Source organism: Primulina huaijiensis, chromosome 10 (assembly GCF_012295235.1).
Source record: "Primulina huaijiensis isolate GDHJ02 chromosome 10, ASM1229523v2, whole genome shotgun sequence".
Taxonomy (NCBI): Eukaryota; Viridiplantae; Streptophyta; class Magnoliopsida; order Lamiales; family Gesneriaceae; genus Primulina; species Primulina huaijiensis.
Window position 1 is genome coordinate 2,833,404 of NC_133315.1, and position 22,385 is coordinate 2,855,788.

General features: G+C 35.5%; 2 protein-coding genes across 2 annotated transcripts; one reads left to right on the forward strand and one right to left on the reverse strand.

Annotated features, from left to right (window-relative positions):
* The first annotated feature begins 130 nt into the window (after positions 1–130).
* Positions 131–16,792, forward strand: LOC140985634 (tryptophan aminotransferase-related protein 2-like). The gene is made up of 6 exons (XM_073453502.1): positions 131–423; positions 718–1,021; positions 4,378–4,681; positions 5,297–5,577; positions 5,655–5,965; positions 16,461–16,792. Exons 2-6 carry the CDS (start codon positions 783–785, stop codon positions 16,640–16,642), a joined length of 1,317 nt encoding a protein of 438 aa, XP_073309603.1. The 5' UTR covers positions 131–423; positions 718–782; the 3' UTR covers positions 16,643–16,792.
* A 1,873-nt stretch (positions 16,793–18,665) lies between these two features.
* On the reverse strand, positions 18,666–19,274 carry LOC140986586 (uncharacterized). Its single transcript, XM_073454887.1, has one exon. It carries the CDS (start codon positions 19,272–19,274, stop codon positions 18,666–18,668), a length of 609 nt encoding a protein of 202 aa, XP_073310988.1.
* Between the last annotated feature and the right edge of the window lie 3,111 nt (positions 19,275–22,385).

Genomic DNA, 22,385 nt, shown 5'->3' on the forward strand with positions numbered 1-22,385 from the left:
CAAAATTTTTAATCTGATTTTTGTTATTCAATTTTTGGATTTTTTTAAATCTAACCAAACAATTTTAATTTTTTTTTGATTATAAAAATGGATCCATGGAGTAAAGTGATAAAATATTACAGTACTCCAAGAAAGTGAAAAAATAGTTCGAAATTTGCTTTTCTTCCCATTGGTGATGTCCCCATCACGAGTCTGCGTGAGCGAGAATTACTATACTATATTTTGACGCCGAATCGACTTGGTGTATCTTTTCTTGGTTACTGAGTCCTAAACATATATAAACTATATGCTCCACTTCATTTTCTTCTAATCTGCGTATAAATTACCTTATTTTTCTTCTTCTCCCACTCTAATTTCACAATCTTTTTGTCGAAAACTGCGCCAAGAAATTTGAACGTGGAGTCTTTTCTTTGTCAGCCTTCGGTAGGAACGAACAAGTTTATGTATTATGGGAATCTTCTCTTTTGTTTTGGGTATCGATTGTCGGTTTCCAAGGAACTTTTTTAGTGGAATATGTCTCGTGTGTTTGATTCTGAATCAGTAGTTTATGTTGAAAAGATCCCATCGACGGATTATTTTTATATTTTTGTAAAAAAGATCAAGCCTTTGTATAATATACAAGTGTTTGTTACATCAATTAGGCCATGCACCATCGGCCTTCATTCACTGTGTATTGCTCTGTGTACGTTCTATTATGCTTAATGATTCTTTTTTCAGGAAATTTTCACTCGTGTAGAAGGGGTCTGGAGTAACTTGGAGCTGTTTTTTGTGAAAATTGAAATATGGAGTTGAAAGCAATGATTTTGGGGCACTTTTTGGTGATTTCTTTGGCTTTAAACGCTGGGCTTTTATACAGAGACTACTGCAATAATGGGAAGCACAAATCTGTGGAGTTTTTCAGCTTTAAAACGGAGTGCAAGAATGAATCTTTGGTTACCAAAAGAGACACCCATGTTGCTGGAAGGTTTCCTTTTGAATCATCTTCTTCAAAAGTTGTTGATGGAGTTATTGATCTTGATCAGTAAGTACTGTTAAACAACTGCACTCTTTCTTTTTTGAGTCTGTTCTATTCTTTTCTTTCCTTTTCTTTTCATTCTCCTTGCTGGGATAAATATTACTATTTTAGCAGGAAGAAAAGGGTCTATTTAGTTTCCATAGTTTATTGAATTTTTTGGTTTGAAGGTAAAAATAGTCATAAAAAGACTTGAAATTTGGGTAGCGACCTTTCTGGATTATGAACAATGGTGGATTAGTGCTGTATGATATAGCTGAATTTATCTCTTATAATTTTAGGTTTTAAATTTTGATTAGATGGATTCTCTGGCACGAAGAGTGTCATCTTTTCTTGAAGCAAGGGCAATATTTTGCTCTTTTAAATAATAAGTTTTTGGCTGCAAATAGAGGTGTATAAGATATAAGGGAAATTGGCTTCAGTCTCCGTCCGTCGATTTTTTTTGCGTTCAGTCTCTGGGTACTTTTTAATACCACATTTCCACATGAAATATACCATATTTACACATGAAGTATACCACATTTTGTATGACATAGTATCATAATTTTGTGGGTAAGGAGTGAACCCAAAAAAATATTTTGATTGGAGATTTTTCACCAACTTCCCTGACATATACAGATCACACATAAACACACACATATATAATAAGACATGAGTGGAGTTATAGTATTCCATTGAAAGAACAAATAAAATATAATATAATATAATATAATATAATGAAATGTAATGTATAGCGTCTCTGTTATGATGGTTGGATTAGTAAATATTTTTTCAACTTTGAAATTGTTGACTCTGCATGATGGCGTAGCATAATTCTCTGTCACACTGGTGCGATTCCCTAACGTGCGCTTGCGGGTCACGCTATGTCAGATTAAAGACAGGGACAAGTCCTGCTGACTTGGGAATTCCAACGGTGCATGTTAGAGTGCACAGCTATTGAGCAGTAGTGTCTTGCTTCAATTTCTTGGGAATTCCAACTGTGCATGTTAGAGTGCACAGCCATTTAGCAGTAGCATCTTGCTTCAATTTATGATAATTTTTTCCAAATTTTATTTTGTATTGCCATAAACTTTCTTGGTTTATTGCATAATATGTTCATTCATAAGCTTGAAATAAACTTTTCCAATCACTTGGTTATTTTCGCTAGGTGATAATAGACCAGACTTAGCGAAGTAACTGTTTATATGATTTATTATGGAAAGTCGACTTAGCGAAGTACTACGTAATAGGATTTATTATGGAAAGTCTTGACTATTGAATGCTTCGTCGATGACATTATCTTTCTGGTGCTGTGTACTCGATACTTGTGATGTGAACTATCAATCGAGCGATGTTAGATATGAACTCGATATTATTATGTTATCAGCTCTTGATTGAGTATATATTTGTTTTGGGAATATTGTTGTTTGTGCTTTCAAAACGCACACATTACTCTCAATGGAAGTTTGCAATCTTTGAGTTGTTTGTGGATCCGATATTGATTTGTGAAAATTGTTTGACAAGAGTTATAAGACCATGTAGTAGATTCAATGAGCAACTTGATTTAATGATCTTTGTAAATCAACACGAACACAACATAGTAGCTAACAGAAAGCATCACCTAGAGTCTCTTTTTGGATCCATGTGACGGCAACTCACACAAGTTTAATCAAATGTCCTCAATAGTTAACTTATAATGGGTTTTCTATGGCCAACCGCAATATCATTAATTCACGTGAACCTGGACTATTGGTCCCATGTTTTGTCATTGAGAAGCCTATAATTTTAATGGCCTTTATGTTTTTTTAAAATTGAGATGCGTTTTTGTGGGTCATTCCAAGCTGTGTGTTTCGCCACATTAAGACCTCCTTTTTATCTTTAAAATCAGATTAAATAAAATAAAAGAAAAACACCCTTCAAGATTCATGAACTACACACCTCTACATGGAAAAGAGTATAAAGATTCCATTTTCTTGGATACATTTTTAGGTATTTGTCTCTTGATGCAAGGAATAATTATGGATTTGACATCTACTTTGTCTTTTTTTCAATCATTTGATCTCATAATAGTGCATGTCCCACAAGTTTGGCCCTCCAATAATTAACTCCAATCCCATATTGGAACTCAAGGCAATGGTGTGGACCACTGTCCTTTGATTATGGACCATCCTTGGTATGGCGATGTTATATCATGCTACTTAAAATGTTACATGCATCCCCTTGTAAACTCAATTCACTTGCATATATTCTATGTATCATAGGCAGTAAATCAAAGTATTTGAAATACTCCCACAAATCCAAATCATTCCGTCGAACACAACCTTAGCTTCTTCATTTGATGCATGTGATTTTCGTATACGTGACATAATGTAAAACATGTCTTGCCCCTCCTAAGATTTTAGATTCGTCCCCCTAGGTGTAAATCCCGACTCCAACGACTGGTGGAGATGGTAGTTGTGATACCTTGTCTCACATCTAAAAAATCAAATATTTAAAATGAGTTTGTAATGGCTTACAATGGACTTCTATAGCAACTTGGGTTAATCATTTTCGTAAAGCGATAACGAATACGAAATAGTTGCTACAGGGGCTCATTGTGCAGTCACGCAGGCGCGGGCCCAGGCTCGGGGCATGACAGAATGGTATCAGAGCCGGTAACCGGCATAGAACACCGGGAAATAAGTGCTATACAGGGCAAAGTGCTACGTGCATGGGAGCCACCTCTTGAACCTGCGGGCCAAAGTGCTACATGACGGGAGCCACCTCTTGAACTTGTAGGAACCACCTCTAGATTCTCGGTGCTGGTGGATCGAGGGGTCAGACCGCGACGAGGACGTCACGTTCTGAAGGAAGGGTGATTGTGATACCCTTGTCCCACATCTAAAAAATCAAAGATTTAAAATGAGTTTATAATGGCTTACAATGGACTTCTATAGCAACTTGGGTTAATAATTTTCGTAAAGCAATAACGAATACGAAATAGTTGCTATATGGGCCTATTATAAGTCACGCAGACCCGGGCTCGGGGCGTGACAGTAGTAGTGAAAATCAGGTCAAGAACATGGTGTAGTCGTTACACTTTGTCTTAAAAAATTAAGGTTTTCCACATATAATCTATCAGGGAATATAACTTCACATCTTTTAATTAAACAATTTTTACATGGATAATACAAAATATTATGATTTTAACTTATAATCTTGAATAAATCTATCCTCGAGAAGGAATCTGGAGTTTCCAACTGATAAGAGTAAAGTAGCTAATCTTTATGAGCTAATAGATCCAGAGGGTCACAAGTATGGAACAAATTGTGTTTTTACTGTAGTAACTTCGAGCTAATGGCATGTTGGCTTTACGAGTTTCTCATTTAACAATTATTCCTAAGCAGTGGTGATCCGACTATGTACGAGAGGTATTGGCAACAGATGGGGGACAAAACCACAGTCGTGATCCCCGGCTGGAAATTTGTTAGCTATTTTTCGGATAGAAGAAGCCTTTGCTGGTTCCTAGAGCCAGAACTTGCAAGTTCGATTATCAGGTTGCACAAACTGGTGGGCAATGCTGTCACCGAGAACCGCTACATTGTTGTCGGGACGGGTTCCACACAACTTTTCCAGGCCGTGCTATATGCACTCTCACCATCCAATGCTTCAGAGCCAATCGACGTGTTATGTGCTGCTCCATTCTATTCTGTAAGTCGCTGAAATTATGTCTTTTTACTCGTCAATTCTTCAAATATTTCTCAAAAGAATGATTCTTTGGAGAATTCTTTGACATCTTCAAATTCGAAGCATGTAAGCTTGGATTTTTAACTTTTTTTTATCTGTTTAGTTATTGAATTGCTATCTGGTATATCTTTAAAACTTTTAGTAAAACAAAGATAACGGGTTTTTAGGACATGGATAGATGCCTGTGGCACCATCACTTGCTTTCAATTGCCTGTGCAACAATTCCTTAAAACAAGATTTCGGGCTTGAGTCTTGTGAAAGGAGAAGACAGAAATTGGGAGAGCTTCTCCCGTAAAGGTCCAACCCGACTTGACTCTGAAAACATTGGGCCCCAATGTGGCTTTAGAAAGTGCAGGTGGATAAATAAATAATCACACTAGTCCAAACTCTTCAAAATTAGACCATGATCTTGAAAAATCGGCTTAATTTTTTGTCAAGCGATCGTTGTAACTGACGCTTTTCTGCTTTCTGATGTCAACTCGGCTGGACGAAAACTTTTGTCTTCGAATAATTACATGTTTCAATTCAAGAAATATATCCATCAAGAATTCTTTGATGAACCTGTTAGATTTTCTGCAGTCATATCCACTGATCACTGAATTTCTTAAATCTGGACTTTACAAATGGGGTGGTGATGCTCACAAATTCAGGCAGAATAAACCGTATATCGAACTTGTAACGTCTCCTAACAACCCAGATGGATTATCAAGACAAGCTGTGGTGGATCAAGATCAAGGAATGCTGATTCACGACTTAGCATACTATTGGCCACAATATACTCCAATCTCCTATGCTGCAGATCACAATATCATGTTGTTCACCGTGTCAAAAACCACTGGCCATGCTGGTACACGCTTGGGGTAAGCTCCAGGTTTCGAATATTTCATTTTCTGGAAATACTACATTGTGTTAAAAAAATTTCAGTACAATCTTGTAGATGGGCTCTTATCAAAGATGAAGAAATCGCGAAGAAAATGACGGAATTTATCATGCTTAGTACCATAGGTGTGTCTAAAGAGTCCCAGCTTCGGGCAGCAAAGATCTTGCAGGTGGTGTCTGATACACACGAATATCGCACCAACCAAGACTTCAGGGAAGGTGATTCTTTCTTTGAACATAGCTATTACCTCATGGCAAAGAGATGGAAACAACTTCGAAATGCTGTGAACCAAAGCAAGATCTTTAGTCTGCCCCATTTCCCTTCCGCCAAATGCACGTTCAATGGTCATACTTTTGCAACACAACCAGGTAATCTTCAACTGTTTCACAAATTTGTTAGAAATGTAACATACTTGAAAACTAAATTCGATCTACATACGCACAAATATAATACGAAAAGATTTATATACGGAAATATAAACATAAATGAATTGTTACCTCTAGCCATTAATATTGAATTTGAAACTGCGACTAGCAAGATCCCAAAAATAACGAAAACAAAGATCTTCTAAATCTTTATACAATTCATGAGATGTATTTTTGAATAAATTATATCAATATTTATAGATGTTCTCTAACTATTATCTAGAGAGTTTAAATTGATTGTGACTTATTTTGATGATATTTATTCATGATATGATAAATCAAATCTTAAAATATTTATCAGCTTAATTCAGATTAATGAAATATGTTGACCATAATTAATTTATTTAATGTACTTTAGTAAAATAATTTAAAATTCTCCCACTTGGTCTACATTTCAAATTAATTGAATAATCAATAAATTAATCATCATCCAAAATTAAATCATCCAAAATTAAGAAGCAAATGCGCGAATCATGATGATATGTCCTCTTATACTGAATATTATCTTTCATGTATTACACGTATCATATTTTTTAATATAACTTAATTAATAAAATCAATGCTTTATTCTAGGTATAATTTAATTTATGTTTTCTCAAGATAACTGAATATGAGAAATATTGTAATAGTTTTATAATCAAAAAATGTATATACCATAAAATATTTCATGAACAAAGTCCATAATTAATTAATACATGATTATTAAACATCTTAATTTGCATGTCTTTAGGTCGAATGATAATTAATTCAGTATTAATGTGTTTAATGACCATTTTATTTTGCTTGACGCGCTCTCCGATGGCTATAACACTTTATGTCAATATAATTAATTCGACTGCCGTTTTAGTCACAAAGACTACGACTTAATTTTCGTAATATAATTTTAATGGCTTAGATATAAAATTCATAATTCTAAACCCAAAAATGAAACCTCTTATTTAATATACACCATTAAATAGTGCTTCAAAATTAGAAACAATTTGGACTCCATGGTGGAACTAATAAATCACTTCTAAATTATCAATTCGTCTATGTATGGTATCGTAAAACATTTTATAACTTTCTAGCGGTCAATACCTAGTTACTTTGATAATTTTCCTACAAATTCTGCTCCTGTTAACCTTCTTGTGTAATGTCTCACAAAATTCTCAAAAAAACTCAATGAAGAAATAACATTGTGAAACCTTAAATACCATTCGGGGCTTGTTTCAATCTTCTTAAATTTCTTGATCTTGTAATATTAAATACTTACTATAACTAGAGAATAATCCTTAATGTTATTTCATGTAACCTACTTATTCTATATCACTATTGAGGAAAATTTGTTTTCATGAAGAAAACTTTCTTAAATACGTGAGAAAATATTTTCATGTAGTCAGTTACTCCCCTTGAGTAAATTCCTTTAATAACTAATGAATCTAGCCTTATATTGTTCAATGTTGCCTAATAAAACTTTATTTGTGTTGAAGACTTATTCATTACTTGCTATCGAATTCCTTATCATTCATAACATTATAACACAAATTATATTTTACATGTTTATGGCTTGTGAAAACATCTCAGGATAATTTTCGGTTCAAGAACAAATAATCAAATTATTTCAAATATATAATATAATCATATGTAATTGTTGGTATCTTAATTCCACTATATCTTCTTAAAGTTGTATAAACACTTTCCAATATCTTTATGAGCATTAAGATCTACATGATCATGATCAACAATTTATGGAATTTATATGATTGATTCCACAACAAAAACTTTAACTTGAAAGATGTTATGAATAGAAAACCATATATAACTTGTGTGGACAGATGATAATAATACCGATCAATATTCTGAAGTTGATCGCTCCCATTAATCAAGTCATTCTAAAAAAATTTCGCATCTTTTAATTACACAAATCTTATGAATAGTAATGAACAATAAAATATATATTCTTTAGACCTTTGATATATCTGAACGTGTGTAACTTGTTTTCTTGTGGATTATCAGATCTTACTTTAGACAAGTATATTCAAACATGCATATGTCTCAAACTCGGTTTCCAACATTTTCATAATTCAAATGGTGTTTTTTGGACAACTTCATTTGGAATTCGATTTAATACATACAAAGTCTTCCTAGTAATTTCAATTCACACAAACTTAAGAAGTTTGGAACTACTAACTATGTTCTACACCATATCCATATATGTTCTACACCATATATGGTAAATACCATTTGAACTAATTTGGAACTACTAACTATGTTCTACACCATATATGGTAAATATATATATATTTACCATATCTCACTCTCAACATTACTTTTCTAATTTCATCTTATATGTTTTTCAAACAAGTATGAATATATATTCGTGAGTAATCATCAATAAGACAATAAAATATTTCTCACAATATAAATCTATAAATATCCAAGTGAATGACCTCCAATATATCTAAATATTTCTTTGACACATTGGTCTACTCTCCTTAATGTAGTCCTAGCAGGTGTCAAAATCAATAAAAACCAAGATTTCACATAATAGAATAATATTAATTTATAACACATTTCTTAATAAAAGTATTTTCTTAAATATGCAATGTAAAATATTATATATGTGTTTTAAAATTACTGCAAAAAAGACCAAATATAAGATTTATACAATAAATTAAATAATAATAATGAAAATTAAGGAATATGTATTTGATACTTAGTCTTGAAACTGAAATCAAATTTTTAGATAAATTTGGAATCAGAAGTCTTTTCAACAACAATATAAAAACCACTATGCAAGTTTCGACAAACTTCACATTTGAGATCATCTAGTTTACTAAATAAATGTTGCATGAATCACTTCCTAATGGCTTCCTCGAGTTTTGCAATCTTTTCATGATATTGGTAACGAAGACGGTAGAATCATAATCAATCCATCAAATGCTATGATTGATATTACCCATATTGGATCATAAATATTGAGATTGAGCAGTCATGTCCACACCTTATTTTTCCCCCATAACAGTAAACCTTCTTCTTAAATACATATGATCAAAAATCATTTATTGATCATTTAACGTTACGTGTGTTTTAGAAGATCTTAAATGAGTAATAATGTTGAACGAGATTGTTCAAATTGTAAACTAGAAACATCTTAATCTCAGTAGTTTTAAATTGAGACGTCATATCTCTTTATGTGCATGACATGGTTTGAATATTGGTGAGCTTTAAAAATGAAGACTACATAATTAAGGTGTTTGTGATTGTACGAACACTAACATACCGTTCAATTGAACACCTGATCCCAGTAGAAATATTGATCTTACTGAAACTATATAAGAAACTATTAAATCTCTTCCACTTTTCATAAAGATCATCACGTACATTAATAACTGATTTTATTATTGACAGATGATTCATATTTCCTAATAGTATAATCGGTGTCATTAAATCAATGAAGAATAATCTTCTTTCCGCACCTCATAATTATAATCTTAAATTTTGGAAATTTTATAATTAATATCAGAGTAATTAACATGATAAAATGATGTAAAATAAATAAATTACATGTTAATTATAACCAAATGAAGTAGTAAATCATATGTCATGTTTTACCCTTGTAATCATGCAATAAATGTGATCACTGACATAAAATTGACCATGAGCTAATTTTTAATTCAATTTATTCATACAACTTAATAATATAAATATTTAATTATATTATATTTTTAATCTCTGTGAGTAAATTAAGAAAATAATTCAACATCATATGAATCACTAGAATATTAAATTTTTTATGCATTAAATATTTATTATCCATAATTATTCATCTCCAAGTATGACCAAATGGTGAATAAATGTATGTAATTTATGTCTATTACAGCTAAATTTGATAATTAATGTGTAATTTTAATTCAATTAAAGATAATGTGACTATTCTTTAATAAGATAATGTGACTATTCTTTAATAAATCAAAATTATACGAATTACTAAGATATGATCACAAACGTAGTAATTTACTATAATAAATGTTCTTCATGTGATAATCTACTCACCTGATACGTATAATTTCATATTATTAGGGGTGTTGTGGTTAAACCTTAATTATTTAAAATTATACGGATTTACTAACCATAATTTTTGCTTCACTTAATTCTTATATAATAATTATTTAACGACACAATCAATAATTTTTGCGAGTGCTATCGGGAAAGATAGGTAGGGTTAAGGACTTTTAAATACCTAATTCCTAAACAGAGCAACGCTCCTCAGAGAGATCAGTGACAAGTCAAGGCAATTTAAATCGGTCTATTAAGGATTCCCTCAAATTATGTTTTCATATGTATTTCATAATAATTATTATTTAATTATCCATATCATGGATCTCTATAAGCCAATTTTTTTTTTTATTTTTCAACCGTTTTTAGGCGATTAAAAGTTTTTCTCAAACACTTAGAATGATGTCCGGTTGACCTTGACTTTCTGCGGAACCAATCTGAACCATTGTGAACGATTGGATTTTGCCTGCGTCTAAGCCACGATCGGTTGGATTCAGCATTCTCAAATTTGACATATCTTATACCATGTCGCCTTCCATTGTTATCAAATCGTACGTTCTGATTGCTTTGGACTTCAGGCTCGTTATGTTCATGTACTGTACTAGATCCGACAAATTTAATTGATTTTAAATTGTTTTTTTCTAGCTGCGGTTGAGTTTGTGCTTCAGAGGTGTTGCACTCATTGATGTTGTCACCTAGCCTGGTTCTGTCTGCGGCCGGTTTTTGCATCTCATGCATCCTTTTAAGAGAAGCAAAAGATTTGTTTTATGTGTTGATTGTGTTCATCAACCATTTATTTTCTTTTAACGTGGCATGGAACAATCTACGCAGGTCATCATTCTTAGCCGCTAGCAGACTTATCTTCACTTTCAAACCGTCAACCTCCTTTTGCTGCGAGCAACTTGAGAGTGTTAACTTGTTTTTTAAGTCCTGTTTTTCTGCTTTAGCTTCATCGAATTGCTGCGATAGTCCCTTAAACTCATTCACCATGTCGTATAGTGCTGTGACAAAGTCTTCTCGTGTAAATTCAATAGAGTCGAAGTCAAATACCATTTTATCCGTGGATTCTGAGTCTTCATTAGCCATGAGACATTTTACTGTTTCATTGTCGCTTTCACTCGTAGATACCTCGGAGATGGACCTTTCTGATCTGAGTCGGCCAACTTGCTTTTATCTTCCTCTGCAATCAAAACTCGTTGATTTTTCTTTTTGGTGAACTTTTTGTCATCTTTGCACCGTCTCCTATCAACCGGTCTCTTTTCATCTTTCTTCGGCCTGTTGCACTCTGCAATAAAATGTCCCTTCTTTCCACAATTAAAGCAAGTTTGACCATCATCTGTATGGTCTTTTTTAAAATAAGGTTTAGTCATCTGGGATTGATTTTTATGCATAAATTTACTTAACTTCTTGACCAATAAGGACATGGCTTCATTGCTCAGTTACTCAGCCGATTTCTTACTTGTTGACTCTTCGATCGGAAGAGTCACTGCGGTAGCTGCCAGGGCCTTTGTTTGAGAAGTGAATGATTCTTCTTCAGTTCGTATTCCAAGCTTGAATTCGCACGCTTTAGGATCGGCAAAGAGATCGTGAAGCTCCAGCTTGTTCAGATCTTTAGATTCTCGCATCGCTATTGTCTTCACGTCCCATTCTCTGGGAAGAGCTCTCGTTAACTTCAAGGTAATTTCACGGTTAGAGTATTCTTTTCCTAGTGAAATAAGTTCAATAATAGTAGCACTAAACCGTTCATCAAATTTTGCGAGGGTTTCTCTTGGCTTCATCTTTGTATTGCCAAATTTCTGGATAGCGACTATCAGTTTGTTTTTTTTGGTCTGGTCGTTGCCCTCACATAGTTGTGTGAGTTTTTCCCATATCTCCTTTGCTGTGGAGCAAGTTTTAATCTTAGCAAACATGTTCTTATCCAGTGTTTTATAAAGAATGTCTTTTGCGACGTTGTCAAGATTCGCCTTCTTCTTGTCCTCAGTTGTCCATTCGGATCGATGCTTTTCCATCATTTGGGGAGCGTCTTCAGTTGTAACCACAACTAGATTGACTTTCAAGATCTTCATAGGCCCGTCAGTGATGACATACCACATGTCATAGTCCTGGGCTGCTAAATGTGCCTGCATACGAATCTTCTAGTCATCATAGTGTTCTTTAGAAAACACAGGAATTTTGTTGAAAGATGCCATGTATAAATCGTAGATATCGATGTTCGAGAGAACCCTGCTCTAATACCACTTGTTGGTGAATAAACTCTTTGAAAATATTTGCTTTTAAAATTTGTTTTCAATCGTTTTTAGGCGATTGAAAGTTTTTATCAAACAGTTAGTAATATGAACCACTTGAAAAGTGCGGAAAACGGTTCAATATTTCTAATGATAGTTTCAACTGTTTGGCAGTCTAATCAACAAGATATGGTTCGAAATGTAAAAATCTTACGAAAAGTAAAGACACATGATTTTTATGAATGTTCGGAGATAAGACTCCTACGTCACCTCTTCTTCCTCTGTAGTAAGGATTTCACTAAAAGACTTTGGCTTTACAAAACTCTTTGCGACATCTTACTCCAATCTGGACTTATCACACTGCCTGTTTTGGAAATCTTAATGATCAATTTACACTTCTGGATTTTAAGAACCCCCGGTTCACCATACACCACTATTAATCAAATAACCAAATGTTACTGATGTAAGTAAAACAATCTGTTTTAGTAGCACAAATATGATCTTTGAATGATCAGATATCTTTCTGTTGAGTGCGTGTTTGATGAACAATGAGGTATGTGATCTTTGATTGCGCTCAGATTCTTTAAGTATGCAGGCTTGTAGTAATCACACTGTTGAAAGCTTGACGATTTATATCTCTATATCTTGCATACTTCCAGCTCTTCTTATATAAACTGTCATTCCAACGGTCGAAAAGAGATGAGTAACGTTAACATCTAACCTTGGAATGATATGCCACTATCAGCTGCAAATACATTAAATGTTCTTGAACAAAACATTTAATGTTCTCTTTGCTAGCATAGCTTTGAATCCCGTTTCTTGAAGAGTTATTACTGAGTATTCTTTTATGGCAACTGTTTTTACCATCAGAACTTGTAGGATATAAGTAATCTTTTTTTTCTGGGATAGTGACATAAATGCATATTAATATCGGGACTGGTGCAGGACATGGTTGATTTGTAACGGTGCAAAACCACTGAATGTCCTGAACCGATCAGAGAATGTCTTTCATTAAGTGAGCAATAAATAGCTGTTTAATGATTCAATTTAAAGTCTTCGAACAGCCGGTTGGGAAGTTCTTTAAAAGTTTGAACTTCTTCTTCAAACAGTTGAATGGTAGGCGATCTGAAATTCAAACGGTTGAAGACTAGACGGTTGTAAGTTTAGACGGATGAACTGTTCCTGTTATACACAGAAGATTGCAGCTGTTTTATGAAACAGTTAAGTTCTGTTTTGATTTTGTCGATCACCAAAACTCTTAAGTAATAGTAATTCCTTAAAAATTTTAATATGACAATTTTTAAAATTTATTTGCACGTATGATTATGGCAAATCATATCATAATATTAAAAATTTCATAATTAAAACAATTTGAAACATAATAATTCATGCAAATAATTTCTTAACATGTCAATATTCATAATTTGGAAGCACATTTTTTCTAAATTCAAATTTTAGGATTTTCATAATTTGCATAAATTATTAATACAAACATACCTATAAATAAAAATTCTAAAAATGTGAAAATTCTTAATTTGATATTATTATAAACTGAGAATNTCCCTCCACATCCGGTTATTGAATGGTCGGAAACCGAGACAACATGCTGGAAAACAATGACTCATCTTCGTGCAGACAAAATCATGAATTACCGACCTTTTTTCCGATGTAATTTTCCTACCAGCGGTGTAGAAAAGGTTGCCCCAACGCGGGCTTTCGTCTAATAATCTTATTCGTCGGAGTTAAGTTTTGTACCATGGCGAATTTCATCAATTACAAGGTTAGGGTTTCTGTCCAATTTATTTGATTTCCCCAAATTACACCAAAAATAGGATTTTTAATCAAAAATTATATAAAAATTCATTATACAAATATAAATTGCACCGATATAATTTTCCAAAAAGTTTCCCAATCTAAAAAAATCTCATGATAGGATCGGTTAGGGGTAATCGTTGAGTTACAATAGCTTGGTTCTTGAAATATTGAATATCGATGAATTAAATCGAGTTTGGTTTTTAAACCAAGCGGAAGACACTCGAAATAATCCTTCGTAGAAACCGATTAAACATTTTGTAAATCATTTAAAATATATGCAAGTTGAATGAGTAAAAATATTTTGTTGAAACATTTTATCAAACACTTTGTATGCAATATTTTGATATTTAAATAACACATAAAATACTTCAAGAATGCATCTTTAACATAATGGAAATAATAAGTAAATGGAATAAACAAATAGACACGAATTTATTTATGGATGTTCAAATGCTCTTACGTCACCCTTTTTTCCCTTTGGGAAGAATACACAAGAAGATTTTGATTTATACAACACCTTGTACAAACCCACTCCAAAAGGGCAGCACCCAACTATAACTCCTAGTACTCAACACCTTGTACAAACCCACTCCAAAATGGCAGCATCCAACTAGAACTCCTAGTACTCAAGATTGCAGGCAACACTTCACAATCACCATATTATTTAATATATCATATGCAAAGACTACAAACACATTGTTTTACGTCTTTGTGTGAAGACTCACTCATCTAATATTTGAAGTTCAACTCTCTTGTATATGTGTAGGTGATTGTGTGTAAGGAATTTATCTTTTGCAATGTACATCTCAAATGTACCTCACACAAGAGCTTGTGCTCTCAACTAGCTGATTTCTTCATGCTAACTGCCCATGCTTTTAATCCTATTCAAAACCTCTTGTTTGATCTTCAAGATGTTGTATTTATAGGCTGTAACAATGGTATATACGATATATTTAAGTATATGACAGTTTGAAAAATTTCTGTACTATTTCTGAAATTGCAACGGTCAAATTCGCCTTACTGGACATTTTCCTGAGTGGTCAACTGGTTCAGTTCAACTGGTCTGGTTCATTTCAGCTGGTCTGGTTCAGTTTCAGTTGGTCCGGTACAGTTCAGTTCAGGTCTGATTCAGTTCAACTGGTTTGGTTCAATTTAGCTGGTTCAGTTAAGTTTCAGCTGGTGTGCTGAAATCAGCCTAGCTGATTTCAGTTTGTGCAGAACCAGTAGTTTCATCGTCATTTATCAGTATCTCTAGCTTCGATTCAGATTTTGTCTTTTGAATATGATTTGTTGATCATCGTCTTATCTTTCCAACGCATACTAAATCGCTTCATTCCAATAACCGAGCTGAGAGATATGACCAAAATACCGCAACTGCTCATACCCAACTGATTGCTGTTTTTGTGCAATGAGTTCGGTAATTTAGCGATCAGTTGGATCTTGTTAACATCCGATTTTGCCCAACTGACGTGAAATACGACTTGTTTCAAATTGAGTTTTCTAATCAATTGAGTTGGCGGATTGTCATTTGAATCATCTAGCTGAGAGATATCATCAAAACACCGAAACTATCATCCAGCTGAGAGATATCATCAAACACCGAAACTCGCCAGAAATTCAGTTTGGCTAAATTCAGTGTCAGTTGCTTTTTGTGTTTACAGCTTCACACATGAGTAAATATGTTAGAAATACAATAACAAGTTTTGTTAACATCAAAATCAAGATTGCGAAAATGAAATGTTCCAACATCTCAAAAATATCAAGATTGAGAAAAAACCATTCTAATACCAACTGTTATAAATTTAACATACTGCAGAACTGAATTTGATCTACATACGCACAAACATAATATGTAAATATGGACATGCGGAATGCGGAAATATAAACATGAACGAATTGTTACCTCCATCCATTGATATTTTGAATTTGAGATTGCGATCAACGAGATCTCTGACAAACAAACAAAGATTTTCAAAATCTTTATGCAATTTGTGTGATGATATATTTTTGAATAACTGCGTAGATTTAGGAATCCTGCCACTATCTATATATGTTTTCTACCCATCATCGAAAGAGTTCGAATTTATTGTGATTTATCTTGATGATATTTATCCAAGATATGACAAATCAAATCTCAAAATATTTATCTTGTTAATCCAGATAATATTCTTGTTTTCTGTTCTGGTATTTATTTTAACGAAAAATGTTGACTATAATTAAATAATTTTATAGATTTTAATAAAATAATCTAACAAATTTTCCTTATGCTTTGAATTTCTGATATTCCTCGCATTTTTTAGTCACACCACTGGCCCATAGACCATGGTTGATCTTACAAAAAAAATTATCTGGTTTTGTAGCTTTTGCTTGGCTCAAGTGTGAAGGCGAAATATACGATTGTGAAAAGTTTCTCCGCGAGCACAAGATATGGACAAGAAGCGGAAAGCACTTCGGCGACAGCACAAAATATGTTAGAGTAAGCGTTTTGCCTCGTGACGAAGAATTCCAGCAATTTACCGACAGATTACGTAGTATTATTTAGTATATCGAAGAATCTGCTTCCCCTTTTCTCCCTTTAAATTTTTTCCTGGAAAAGGATATCTACAACGGCTTGGTTGCTTTAGCGCTACTATTTTTCGTTTGCTCGATATATTGTATTTGTTTTCAGAATTGCTTATTAGTCTGGAGTCAAACTTCTAGTCTTTGGAATTGGATTTAGTTTGAAATGATTATTCTTTACATTAGGTATTAATTATATACTTGATATCATGCAAACATATGTTAAAAATTTAAATGTTGATGTCAGATCCATTTTGTTTATATGAATATAATTATTACTTTGTAGTCCCTTGGGGAACATACGATAATTAATACTTTGTATAATTCTACATGATATTTGATGGAATTGGTATAGTGTTAGGATTGAAGATAACAGTTTAGAGATGGTGTGAATGAAAGACTATGACAAATAATGTAAAACTCAAGCTGTGTTAACATTTCAAGTCAATATTTCAATTAGCTTAAGTAACATGGGCTACTAAAATATTTAAGTGTATTTAATAACCAAAACTTAGATTCAAATTTTAATAATTTTAGATTAATTCAGTTCAGTGATATGTATTTAATAATATTAGCTTAAGTCGCTATCATCTTAATTTGTGAGAACCAAAACTTAGATTCAAATTTTATCTTAACAATTTTTCCTTTTTTGTGATGTCAAAATTAAGGTGTTTGTGCAAGTAATATAAACTGAACATAATTTGAACTGTTCATCAATTAAATTGATAATATGTGGAGATAATAAAAACAATATGTCACACCCCGAAACTCGGGATTGACACCGACGTTGTTAAACAATCACACAATCGAAACAACAAGCCTTTCGTAGCACAGTATAAACCGAACCAGTTTATATATCATAATTTCAACTCAAAGGAAACATTGTCTTTTACAACCAAAAATTTCTAAACAACAGAAATGAATGCGGAAACGTAAAACTGCATATTAATACTATCTTAAACTTAATCTAATTCTTGAGATTCTCCATCCCCAGAACTGCTCGGATTCTTCATCCTCAACTTGTTCTTCGGACTTATCTAGGAGGGGAGAGTAAGGGGATGAGTATTTTGGGAAATACTCAGTAAATGGGGGAATTTCGAACACAACATAAAATTTTATAACATTTTCGAAAACATAACATATAAATACAGCATGCTTTTCATAATCGCAACATCGTACTGCGATTTTTCACCTTTAACGGTTTACTGACGTCAGTCCCTAAGTTTTAATCCTCTAAGGGGGCGAGGCCATAAAACGGTTCTATCCCACCGTTAAGGGCCGTATGTTGGAATTCCACCCATTTTCAGGGAATTCTCACAGTGTCAAACATAAACGTACCAAAATTTCGTAAAAACGTATAGACAGAACGACGGTGCTCGACCGTATTTTTTTCTTTTAAAACAACAAAACCGAAAATTTTCACATATGCATAAATCGAAATTATAAATTTTAAAACAGCCCACTTACAGTGTTTGAGAATGCTAAAAAAGTGGATGCTTGGCTTCGAAAATCGGTCGCTTCTTGTTTCCTGCTCGGACGGCGCTTCGGCTTCGATTTTTAGGCNGCCGAAAATTTTCACATATGCATAAACCGAAATTATAAATTTTAAAACAACCCACTTACAGTGTTTGAGAATGCTAAAAAAGTGGATGCTTGGCTTCGAAAATCGGTCGCTTCTTGTTTCCTGCTCGGACGGCGCTTCGGCTTCGATTTTTAGGCTAACTTCGGGACGATTTTTGGGCAGAGTTTTGGCTAGGATGGCTGCTGGATTTTCGAAATTTTCAGCTAGAGAATTCGAAAATTTGGGGTGGAGAATGAGTAGGGATGGTGTGGTATTTATAGGAGAAGGGATGAGAGCTTAATATGGCATCCAAATCATGCATGATAGGCATCAAAATCCCACGATTTTCCTTCCAATTTGCCCTCAAATCTCACGTTTTTTGGCTTAAAAATCCCTTCCACAATTGAGTTATTTANATAATCACATTATTGCAAGATTTCGGTTCTCACATGCCTCCCTCCTTACGAGAAGTTTCGTCCTCGAAACTTGAGTTGGCTTGGTCTCCAAATAGGTAGGGATATTCCTTTCGCATCTTCTCTTCCACTTCCCAAGTTGCTTCTCGCTCTGAGTGGTTGGACCACTGTACCTTGACGTAGGGAATGATACGTCGTATAAGAACTTGTTCTTTGGTGTCCACGATTCTGATAGAGACTTCTTCGTATTTCAGTTCTTCTCCCAAGTTCCCTTCGATCAAGAGTGGTTCTACCTCCAACACGTGACTCGGGTCTGGAATGTACCTTCTCAGTTGGGACACATGGAACACGTTGTGGATCCTTGACATGCTTGGTGGCAATGCCAGCCTGCATGCTAGCGTGCCTACTTTTTCCAAGATTTCGAATGGTCCAACATATCGAGAGTTCAGTTTCCCGGCTTTACTGAATCGGAAAACACCTCTCATAGGCGAGACTTTCACATAAGCCTTCTTGTCCACGTTGAACTCTACAGGCCTTCTTTTAAGATCGGCCCAGCTCTTCTGTCGGTCTTGAGCTCTCTTGAGCTTTTCTCGGACAATTTTGACCTTGTCCACTGTCATCTGTACTAGCTCGGGTCCCATTAAGGCTTTCTCTCCCACTTCGTCCCAATAAAGTGGTGATCGACATTTCTTCCATATAAAGCTTCGTATGGGGCCATTCCGATGCTGCTGTGGTAACTGTTGTTGTAAGCAAACTCAATTAAGGGTAGGTGAGTGCTCCAGTTGCTACTGAATTCAAGGGTGCATGCTCTCAGCATATCTTCTAGGGTTTGGATGGTTCTCTCAGTTTGCCCGTCGGTTTGAGGCTGATAGGCCGTACTTAGGGTCACTTTCGTTCCCATAGCCTCCTGAAGGCTCTTCCAAAAGCGTGAGACGAACCTCGGGTCTCTGTCAGATAGGATGCTCACTGGTACTCCATGCAGTCTCACAATATTATCCATGTACAGCGAAGCCAACTTGTCGAGATTGTAATTCATGCGGACGTGTAAGAAGTGTGCAGTCTTCGTGAGTCTGTCCACGATCACCCAAATACCGTCGTGGCTCTGCCTAGACTTTGGCAATCCTACCACAAAGTCCATGTAAATATGCTCCCATTTCCACTCGAGAATTTCCAGAGGTTGCAGCAATCCTCCAGGTCGCTGGTGTTCTGCCTTGACCTGCTGGCATACCTGACATCTGGAGACGAATTCGGCTACATCTCTCTTCATGCCATTCCACCAGAAACTATTCTTGAGGTCTCTGTACATTTTTGTACTGCTTGGATGGACTGAGAATTTCGACTTGTGCGCCTCTGCCATTATCTCTTGGCGAAGGTTACCACTGTCTGGCACACACAGTCTTCCTTTCATCCACAGGATTCCCTTGTCATCCATCTGATGATCTTGTGATTTCCATTCTCTGACTTGATCCTTAAGTTTAAGCAGTACCGGGTCTCTATCTTGGTTTAAATTGACGGTCTCCTGCAGACATGGCTGGGCCGAGATGGAAGCTAGAGTTACTTTTCCTGGGCCCTTCCGACTTAGCGCATCAGCCACTTTGTTTGCTTTATCCGGATGGTAGCTTATGGTCAAGTCATAGTCCTTCAAAAGTTCGATCCATCGTCTTTACCTCATATTCAGCTCCTTTTGGGTGAATAAGTATTTGAGGCTCTGATGGTCTGTAAAGATTTCACATTTAGCACCGTAGACGTAGTGCCTCCAAATCTTTAAGGCGAACACAACCGCTGCTAGTTCCAGATCATGAGTGTGGTAGTTCTGCTCGTGCGGTTTCAACTGCCTTGAGACGTAGGCGATCACTCTTCCTTCCTGCATGAGTACGCATCCTAAACTATCCTTAGAGGCGTCACTGTAGATAGTGAAATCTTTATTTTCTGCAGGCAGGATCAATACTGGCGTGGATGCGAGTTTTGCCTTCAATGTCTGGAAGCTCTTCTCACAATCCTCATTCCAGATGAATTTAGAATTCTTCTGAGTGAGCTTCGTCAATGGCACGGCTATCGAGGAGAATCCTTCGACAAACTTCCGGTAGTAACCTGCCATTCCAAGAAAGCTTCTGATATCGGTGGCGTTCTTAGGTTTCGGCCACTCTGTAATCGCCTCTACTTTCCTTGGATCCACTGACACTCCTGCTATGGAGATCACATGTCCTAGAAATGATACACTCCTTAGCCAGAATTCACACTTGCTGAACTTAGCATAGAGTTTATTCTCCCTTAAGGTTTGCAGAGCAAGGTGAAGGTATTCTTCATGGCTCGTCTCCTCAGGAGAATAGACGAGGATATCGTCGATGAATACCACTATGAACTGATCCAGGAACGGCTTGAATACTCTGTTCATTAGATCCATGAATATTGCCGGTGCGTTTGTCAGACCAAAAGGCATCACTGTGAATTCATAATGCCCGTATCTGGTTCGAAAGGCTGTTTTGGGAATATCTTCAGCCCTGACCTTCAACTGGTGGTATCCTGTCCTCAAATCCAGTTTAAAGAAGACGGCGGCTCCTTTAAGCTGATCAAACAGATCGTCTATCCGAGGTAGAGGGTATTTGTTTTTGATTGTGATCTTGTTCGATTCTCTGTAGTCGATGCACAATCTCATACTCCCGTCTTTCTTCTTCACGAAGAGTACTGGAGCTCCCCACGGGGACATACTCGGTCGAATTGGCCTTTTATCAAGCAATTCTTGGAGTTGTTCTTTCAGCTCCTTGAGTTCGGCTGGTGCCATTCTGTAAGGTGCATTAGAGATTGGTGCAGCACCGGGAACCAGATTGATCTCAAACTCCACTTCGCGATTCGGGACAGTCCCCGAGAGTTTTTCTGGAAAAACATCTGGGAACTCTCTTACTATAGGGATGTCCTCCAGTTTCAACTCGATTTCTTCTTTTATTTCACCGACTATCGCTAGGTAGATGTCTTCTCCGGATTTCATGGCTCTCCAAGCTTGAGATGCGGAAAGTAATGACTTTCTTTCCTTGGATTTACCATGAAAGACGACCTCCTCCTGATCTGGGGTCCGGAGTTCGACTCTCTTTCCTTTACAATCTACTATCGCATTGTTTCTTGCTAACCAATCCATCCCTAAGATGATGTCAAAATCAACCATGATCAACTGTATCAGGTCGGCACTAAAAGTCTGCTCACCAATACTGATTTTAAAATCCCTGTAGATTTCGTCAGTTTCAATGGTCCTATTGGTAGGTGTGGCTATTCGGAAAGGTTCAGTTAGCTTATCGGGCGTACGTTCTAACTTCTTAGCAAACCTCTTAGACATAAAGGAATGTGTGGCACCACAGTCAAATAACACATAAGCAGACACTGATTGAATTAGAATGGTACCTGACATGACTTCAGTTGCGTCGTCGGCCTCTTCCTGAGTCATGGCAAAGACCCTGGCATTAGGTTTGTCCTCCTTTGGTTTACTAGGTCCTGTCCCCACATTTGGCCTAGTTCCTCTGTTCGGCCCTGCTGGTTGGTTGGCGGCGGTAGGACACTCTGCAAGTCTGTGCCCCGATTTCCCACATCCAAAGCATACACCGCTGGCCCTACGACATTCTCCCAGGTGTCGTAAGTGGCAAGTTGGGCAAGGCTTAATAGCTTGGTAGTTAGTGGCAGGCGAAGGTCCTTTAGATAGTCCATTGGACTGGTTAGGCTTTTTGGAAGTCTGACTGTTATGCGGAATGGACTGGTTAGGCTTC

Coding starts and splice junctions, on each gene's coding strand:
- LOC140985634 (XM_073453502.1), top strand. CDS start 783: ATGGAGTTGAAAGCAATGATTTTGGGGCACTTTTTGGTGATTTCTTTG. Junction 4,682..5,296: donor GTGCTGCTCCATTCTATTCT/GTAAGTCGCTGA, acceptor GATTTTCTGCAG/TCATATCCACTGATCACTGA. Junction 5,966..16,460: donor TACTTTTGCAACACAACCAG/GTAATCTTCAAC, acceptor CTGGTTTTGTAG/CTTTTGCTTGGCTCAAGTGT.
- LOC140986586 (XM_073454887.1), bottom strand. CDS start 19,274: ATGGGACCCGAGCTAGTACAGATGACAGTGGACAAGGTCAAAATTGTC.